The sequence below is a fragment of the Saccoglossus kowalevskii genome, chromosome 8 (genome assembly GCF_978046115.1).
Source record: "Saccoglossus kowalevskii chromosome 8, keSacKowa6.1, whole genome shotgun sequence".
NCBI classification, from domain to species: Eukaryota; Metazoa; Hemichordata; class Enteropneusta; family Harrimaniidae; genus Saccoglossus; species Saccoglossus kowalevskii.
This window is the reverse complement of record NC_140648.1, coordinates 27,884,139-27,893,414: the sequence shown is the minus strand read 5'-3', so window position 1 is coordinate 27,893,414 and position 9,276 is coordinate 27,884,139. Positions and strand designations below refer to the sequence as shown.

The window sequence follows — 9,276 nt, the reverse complement described above, 5'->3', positions numbered from 1 at the left end:
TATTATGTAACGTTGGGGAATATGTAATCATTGTTATTAATTATATACATAGTGGTTCCACACATTCTAAGTCTCTCATTGAGAGATGGTCTCTTTCCAGATTTTATTTCAAACATGTTAATATGCGAAGTGAAAAATATTGCGTACAAAAAAAAATAAGAGTTCGAATTCTAGATTATGTCATTGAAGTCACATTGTCGTTAATGTAGGCTTATGCCATTATGATACAGAAAATTAAAAAAAATTTCAAACATCTGGATCTTTAATATGAACAAAATGCTCGGAAACGGAAACTAAGTTATTTATGAAATCAACATGTTTCGAAGTATAAAAGATGAGTAGTTGCACGTAGTACTCTTAATTTTCAGTTTTATAAATAATTAACATTTTGTTCTGTTTGATAAATAATAGTAGTCAATAAACACGGGCAATATTTTTTTCTCGAGAAAGTCGAGGCATTAAAACTATTAGTAACATTTGTGTTCAACACTTGTATATAATGTATTATAATCGGCAATATTATTAATAACCCGTATTACTCATTTTGAGCAGCCTAGGGTGTACTACAAGCGTGTGACCACACAACACAAACACAACAAGCGAACGGATGCGATGGTATAGTAAGGTTTATGGAACATATTCATAGGAAAAACCGGTAAGTCGTGAATACATAAATACTATCCACTAGTTCAGTATTGCAGCAATTGACAGTAATAAACCACGTGTTGAAACAGACAACAGAAAGAATATTATTTGATTATTCATTGGCAATTCTTCTGTAATATCCTGGTATCCTTAATATGACAACTATCTGTGTTAACATAACACGTATTTTTGATTTCGTGTTATATACAATCACCGTGAAAAAAAACTGGCGTCACACTTTTTAGCGTATAGAAACATTGATGGTTATGATGCGCCACAGCTGTGTCACATGGTATCATAATATATGTCCGATAATCCGATTTTGACAAACTAAAGACAATGCAAATACGGTGAAAGCAGTATAAGACAATGAGCCATGTCTATTATGCTCACCAACTGTGTCTGCTGATGCGTGATATCGTTTGACTGGGTTTTAGTGCGTATTTTTGCTCAAATGGATGATGGTCGTCTAAAATCAGCAGCCTGATCGACATGTGAAGGGTCAAAGTTCACCTGCTGCTGTTAATCGGTTATACACATTATTTATGTGAATAATTATACTACTATATTTATTATTGCAACATTCTTAAATATTGAAATACAAATACTAAAATACTAATGTTCGAAAATGCTGATATTTAAACATTATCAAATAAAAACATCACCATCAAGAGATCAACCAAAGAATAACCATTACAACGGTTGTATATCAGTATTGAGCCAAAAAAGGGCAAATTACATTTGGCCATATTTAGTGAATGCTGATCCACGCCATCATATAGAAGTATGGTGATGTGCATTTTTCTCTAATGTGGAAATTTTAAATAAAACACGCTATTATACTAGAGATATAAAGAACAAAAATCCACATTCAATCTATACAGCTAACGTGTAGATACATTCTAATATGACTGTATGCTAAGCCGAATCACCTGCCTACACACCAAACATTTCCATCTTTTTACTGGCCTTAAACACACAAAACAAAATAATTTAATCCGTATTAAATTCTGCTCATTCCACTGAAAAAACAGTTGTTTATAGTAAAAAAAAACTTTGCTCAATGTGTTCTTTACTTTCGTTGATCTAGCTGGTGTGAGTCCACCAATTATAAAACGATTTTCTCTGACAGAGTTCACCCACCCGTTTACAGTATATACTGGGGATTACATTCGTGGTTACATGCGTGACTAACATTTTTATTTCTAGTGAAAAAAAAAACCTATATGTAATATGTACCGCAACAGTGTTCATAATGTACAGCTGCGACAACAATTAAAGGGCGAATTTCATGCAAAGAATGTATACGTCGCTATTATTCCCGTATTCAACAGGATGCGATGAGAAACAATCCTTAGGGTCATGGTACAAGCCAAACAAATATTGAATAAAAAGTATAAGGTCATGTCATGATGGGCAGTGTGATAATAGGTCATGGGAGTAATATGAGAGATGAGAGACCGCTATTGTACCCCTCTGTATATTGATCGATTCGATTTATTTACCTGGTAACAATTCCCCTAATGGGATTACGAGAATAATTAGCATTCCCTGGAAAAAAGAATAATCCCACAATATTAACAAATCGCAGATCTTTATAAAACATTCTTGGTGTTTATGTTATATCCAATAACAAGTTCCCATAACGCAAGGATATTTAACACACACAACGTATTGAGAAGTCAGTTTGTCACGAAAAGTGAGTGCACAAGATGTCGAAACAGTGAAATGTGGAAATCTCTTTTTTTCTCAAAATCGCATATGTAGTAGGCTAAGCCTATCAGAAAGTGTCTGGTAAAAAAACCCACTCAGACGTCTCATATACTTCAGGAAACAATACGACCTGTGTTTTTTTTTAGGTTTTCAAACTGAAACAATTTTACTACAGGAACGAAGCATTATATTGTCTACTCACGCTGGCAAACAGCAAACACATATTTCGTGTTGGGTGACATGCCTTGTCAATGACCTATAACGTCATGTAAACCGTTCTGCGCTTATATACTACCTCCTTTTTCTCATTCGCATAGCAAGTTGTGGTCGAGATTTTGTTCAGTCCCAGAAATCGTGAGTCCGAACCGAAAGCAATGAGGAGTTGAAACGAGACGATATACAATGGGGTAAAGACTGGATTCAAAAGGCTCGAATAAAAATACAAATCTTGATTAAAATTTATATTTTCTAGCCTTCTATTACTTTCCATGGTTGAGAATAACCACAATTATTAAACTGAAACACATAGATAGAGGACAACATTCTAAATCCACATGTAAAACTCCCAATTCGCAGGACAAGACTTTCAATCCGCAGAACATAACTTTAAATTCTCTCATGGCGAACCATATTTTCACTTTGAACAAGGAATGAAGTCCGTCATTGCTTGCCGTGCAGCTTCGCTGCGTTACTACGCTACAGTTGTTATTGATTGTATATCCGATGGCAATATCTTACTTATAAAATCAAAGTGACTGATGAATATGAAGTCTTAACAAAAAGTAAACTTAATTTTAATATTTTATAGTATCGGTACTACATACCATAATTTACCGATTATTCAACCTGGTTTTCTCAAACATTTGTTTAGCAGTTATTTCAGTGATACAAATTCACGATACGCTCACACCGAGTTTGTCATCCTATTTATTGGATATAGTGTATTTAAATTGTATGTTGTTTGACTGTTAAATTTAGAGGTTTCTCAAAATTATAAAAAAATGAAGTAAATCAGATTGCAAAGCGTTTTGTCAAATCTTATCATTGTTGTACTTTGTCATTTGCTTGCGAATATTCCTCCGCGTGGTCAGATCAAAGGTTAAATACATGACGATAACACAAAAACATGTGGCGTCCTACGTTCATCGAGCGACGTTTTAATTGTTTTTATTTCAATGTTTTTCTGTCGTAGAATAATTATACACATGTAGACAATGTAATCATTAAACATGGGCAAGACCAAGACTGTTCCAAATATAACATGCACAACTCCTCATCCGTACTGTCATCATTGACTTTACAAATTATTTATTTTTTTGTATTTTCTCGTTAATGGTTTTCTGAAATAAACTATTTTACTATGCATTAGTCGTAATGCTATGTAAGCCTGGCACCAAACAGGTCATGACACTATTATAGGTACGGCAAGCTGCTGCATATGTGATACTACCACTATCACAACAGCGGTTAAAACTCATAAAGAAAACAGTACGGAAAATGGGTGTACATGTTCCACATATATATGTACGATTAGTGAAATAATAAAACTTCTTTCCCAGTGTAGGATTGGATGGGAAAACGGCCGTGGTTAAAAATATAATTCGCCGTACGATTTCAAAACTCAACTATCCTTTTAATTAATACTTTTTCAATAAAGCATCACCTAATTACCGCTCGATTATTTGAGGTTTGAGTAAAAGCAGGTTGATTTTTATGAAATCATTGAAGCGACTACCCGTACCTTGTAAGATAGCATGACGTGCAATTAAATTATATTGCAAAAAGCATTCCTAATATATGATACTAGCGCCATCTATCGTCCGTTATGACTGGCGATGTTTTCAGACTAGAAAATGACATGTAGTTGAGTGACACCTGTATTGTTGTTCCTTAGTAATTGAGGGTTCGTCGGATACTTATGTGAGTATGAAATACATTTATGTAAGCCCTTTCTTCAAACATGATTTTCTTGATGAAAATTTATTGTGAACACTAAAATATTTTTCAATTGATGGTTAATTGTATTCGTGACAGTTTCACTTAAAGACTGGAAGCTGGAAACTTTCCAAAACCGTGTTGGTGCATAACGGTATATCAAATCAATCTTATGTAGATTAAAAATAAGATTGTATTTGAGTAAGTCTGTAAGTAAGTTTTGTCTGATTCGTTTTTTTTTTTTACAAATATATAGTTGACCAAGTAAACTTGATACAAAATCGTACATTTAATGCTGAAGTATGGTGCGAATGTTACATGGATCGATATCAAATCATTCCATTTATGTTACAGTAGCTTGCTTGGAAACTAGTTAAGCGTTCAGTGTTTTGTAATGAAAGAAGCAAAAAAAATGTGTTTACTATAAAACAAAAAATGACCAGATATGGGCAAAAAAAATGGTTATTAACCATAATCATAATTTCAATCTGTTACGTGATAAAAGACTGATACCTGATACGAAGTTTTTGTGTTTATTCTGAGCCAGCGTGCAAATCCATGAATTTCATTTGATATATGATTATATTAAAGCCCGAAATAGTCGGGAATGAAAGACCGATTTTAAAATGTAATAAAGCAATGAAATTAAAATTAACTGTTATTATAATTATCCGTTATTTCACAATCATATAATTTACTATATATTTGACTTCAGCTACATAATGAGCCTCAAGTGACATAAACAACGCCCGTAATTATTTTTGTTCGCATTGTATTTTCATTATTTTTTTTTCTTATTCCTGAACTGGACGAAATAAGCTTTCAACTTCTGTACATTGGGGGTTTGAAGGTAATCCCGTTGAAATCGTCATAATCATTAAAACTATTTAGGAGCAGTTTTTTTCTCGTTTGGGGCATGGTAACTGCAAATCAGGACAGTAAAGCTATATTTTCGTCTAAAGAGGGGCGTGAATTGTTACATTGTTTTATCTTTCGATATATTTTTTTTTCAATATTTAATTTATATTAAACTTCTGTATGCTTCAGATGTTTTGGGTTTTCTCAATGCTAAAGACATAACATACCTTTAAAGTCGACAGTCACGCGATAGGATATAACTATGACCTCATAGACTTAAAGTCCAAATGCTGATAAGAATTAACAAATATTGGTTACATATACTGCGGATGAATCCGATCAGATATGTTTTTATTTGTTATGAATTCCAGTACTGTTTTCGCACGGGCTGGGAGATGCGTTGTTAAGTAAAGAAGTTAGAAATTAAGCTGTGTTCTTTTAAACAACGCTTTAATAACACTGGCACACAGAGATTGGTCGGCGGACGTAGACGAAAGTCCCATACATTAAAAGCACTATTGGTCGATGGGAAAGCTATTTACTACATTAAGAAGAACACTTTGTATGTTTAGAATGTCAGCACATAACCTATTTATTATACACAATATTTATAATATAAAATATACATAAATCTCGGGATTTTTTAATTATTGTCCGAACTGTATTGAATATAAGTTTCACATTATGATGTGATCGCATTAAATGTATTCTCAGATCGTTATAGAAAGCCTAGAATTGTGCTCGCGTTTTGCTTTTCAAAAACGTGAAAGTGTTTAAAATGTTGTAAATACTTGATTTATCCTTTCGTTTTTACCATAATATCTACTTTTGAACTTTTGAGTCCTGCATGACGATTTGAATTCATGCTCTATTGTATACTAGCAAGCTGATAGGACAGCGAATATACGTGTAATGTAGTAACATACATAGAACATATCAACAATGTCAATGATCTGGGCACTAAATTGTACTCGTTTTTCACCTACTTTATATTCCGATGTACGCAAAACAATTATGCGTGGATTTAAGTGGATTTCGTACATTGTACAAGATAAAGAAATACCTCATATTAAATAATGCTTTTCTGTTGATCATTATATATTGTAGGCTTCTACGTATGTCAGAGGATATTAATATTGATGCGTACTGTGATGGATTTGCAGAATGATAAACAACCAAAGATGTTTAGCATGTCTGTCATATTGTACTCATGCGTTATACTGAATGCTGTGTTTATCACAGTTGTAATTGTACGTGATAGAGGTAAGTCATTATGAATAGTCGACCATGTTAGTATATTACGCCATGAGTCAAACGACTCTTTTTCACTTCTCAAATTTGAATTGTTGAGCACACTTATACATTTCGATTTACGTGCATTGCTCTATTATGCCGGCCATCCAATTACCCAGTTCCGTAGGTAAAAGTACGGCGTTTTTGTCGTCATAACGTCGGATTTCATTCCAAACATTGTGATCTGAACTCAAGGAGGATCATCCACAAGGTACGAAAATATATATACAGGCAAATAACAGGGTATGGCAATCGTATTATATTTCATGATACTGATTTCAGCTCGGGTGGTATGTTGCAACAGAACTAACTCGTATATGGACTACATTTGTAAATTAATATTATTATATAACTGTTTTTATTTTCAACAGATATTGTGGATATCGATACCTCTTATCACAAATCTAATAAAAGCTGGATGTCCGGTGATAATGCTGTATATAAGACACATGCTGACAAAGAAAAAGAAAAACATATTATTATCATGGCAAGCAAAGAAACGGGCTCCTCTTTTCTTGGTGAAATTCTCAACCGTAACCCCAAAGTCATGTTTGTGTTTGAGCCGCTACAAAAGTTTACGACAAAGGTACCTAGTGGCAAAATGAAAGCTTCTGCTTTTGATGGGGAAAATATTGATTTAATCGATAGGATATTCAAATGTAATTTTGATATTGACACTTTCAGTGCTCAGCAGAAGCCTATTTTTTGTTCAAACAGTCGTGTGTTTTCTGAGTCAGCGTTATGCTCTACAAAAAACATAACACACGTTGCCATTAACAACTTAACAGATGTGTGTCTTACATATCAATATCGTGCAATGAAGACAATTCGACTCTGGAACATCGAGTTGCTAAAAACTTTGGCGGTAGATCCCGCAATCCATTTGAAAATTATCCATCTAGTGCGTGATCCACGAGGTATAATGAACTCAAGGAACAAGTTAAATCAGAGAAATAAAGATTTCCAAAGGAAAGGTGATAAGTTGGATGACGTTACCGAATTATGCAAAGACTTGAGCCATAATTTACATATCATTGAGAACTCTGCATCGTGGCTCAAGAATCGGTATATGCTAGTTAGATATGAGGACATTGCTAAAGATCCTCATGCCTATGCCAAACATATTTATGATTTTATTGACTTAGAATTGCCATTGGAAGTGCAGCAATGGATTTCCAAAAGCACAAAACAAACAGAAGGCGGGAAATATAGTACGACGCAAGATTTTGCTGCTGTGGCAACCAGATGGCGATACGAGATATCGTTTTCTGATATTCGTAGTGTTCAAGAAAAATGTGCTATCAGCATGGAATCGCTTGGATATAAAGAAGTAAAAACTTCAGATGAGTTAGAAAATGAGAAAAATGTTTTAGGATATCTACCAAAGCGCTTCAGTATAACAAGTGAAAACAGCTACATGAATATTAATTTTCACAGCATTGAGCATCAACTGATTGAAAAATAGCAGATAGATATGTTATATCTATTGATAGGACGTTAGGTGTGAAATATGTCTGCTGAAAGCTCTACGATGAAGTCACACGCGCTCGACAACACTGAACAACATTAATTGCCCAGCTACACTACGTTTGGTTCCCGCCTCAAATGTCATGGCGCACCAAGCTACAAGAAGCCGGTATCCAGATCCGGCATTCTGATTGGTCAATCACGTTCTCATTCTTTGTTCTATTTCCCTTAGTTACCTGACGCTAGCGCTTACGCCTGTGGTCATTCTGTGGTCCCTCAGGGTTTTTCTTTTACACGAAAAGCGAGAAATACCAAAACCATCTCAAATATGACGTCTAATCAGGTAGACTGAAAGGGCATGGTATTACAGTAATACAGCCTTAATTACGGAAAACAAAAAGTGAAGTTTTTTTTTTTAAATTACGTCACCAGAGAACACGTACGTGCTTGTTTCAATCATTTCGTTTGAGGGCGTTGTTTTGCGGATGTGTAAATGGTTAATTTATATTGTCGGGTATCACAGTACTTTCCAGTCGTTGATTTTAATCTATGAAACGTTGAACATACTTTGTACTTTCATTTAGTTATAATTCAAGACAAATAAAATGCAAGGAAATAGGCAATTATCATTTTTTCTGTAACATTTTTGTATAATCGGTAATTATGAAAATTATACCTTGTCAAAAACAGTTTCCAATTTCAATTCAAACAGAAGTCCTATTCGAAGTCGATATTCAGATATGAAGAGATTTATTGAATAAATGTCACATAACAAATAGTGTCATTTTAATTCATGATCATTTTGCTAATAATAAGTTTATAATTTTGTGAAACGTGTAAAGGGTTAGTGTACATTTTTCAGTTCGATAACGTGTGTTTGAGGTTGCGCGATTGCGAGGTATTTTAAATGTCACAAAAACACAATAACCGAAATAACTGAAGGATTGTTTTAGTAATTTAGTAGCTTAATGATTTATTAGTTTACATTAGGATGTAATTATGAAGTTCAAATGACAACTAGTGACTGATGACATAAGCTAGGCTGGCAATTGGCTTCAAACTCAACACAAACTATTCATTAATAACTACTGAACTATAGCCAGTATAATTTCACCAGTCTTCAATATTCAAATGTAGCTGAATATGGCAAGTGATTCAGAGATGTAGTATTTTTCCCCTGCCTCAAAAAACATATACGTTACATTGTCAGCACTGCATAACATATAGGAAAACAATTATAGTGTATGATTAGAAGCTATACATGGTCAGAAATATGATGTTTTACACACACACTTGAGCCGTTGTTCCGATATACTGTTCTGAAAATTTAAAATAACATATGACAACAAAGTACCATAAAATACA

At 33.8% G+C, this 9,276-nt stretch overlaps 1 protein-coding gene across 1 annotated transcript; it reads left to right on the top strand.

Annotated features, from left to right (window-relative positions):
- Window positions 1–562: 562 nt before the first annotated feature.
- On the top strand, window positions 563–8,701 carry LOC144346451 (carbohydrate sulfotransferase 1-like). Its single transcript, XM_078007209.2, has 3 exons — window positions 563–655; window positions 6,259–6,414; window positions 6,816–8,701. The coding sequence occupies exons 2-3, from the start codon at window positions 6,291–6,293 to the stop codon at window positions 7,907–7,909; spliced, it is 1,218 nt and encodes a 405-aa protein (XP_077863335.2). The 5' UTR covers window positions 563–655; window positions 6,259–6,290; the 3' UTR covers window positions 7,910–8,701.
- The last annotated feature ends 575 nt before the right edge of the window (window positions 8,702–9,276 follow it).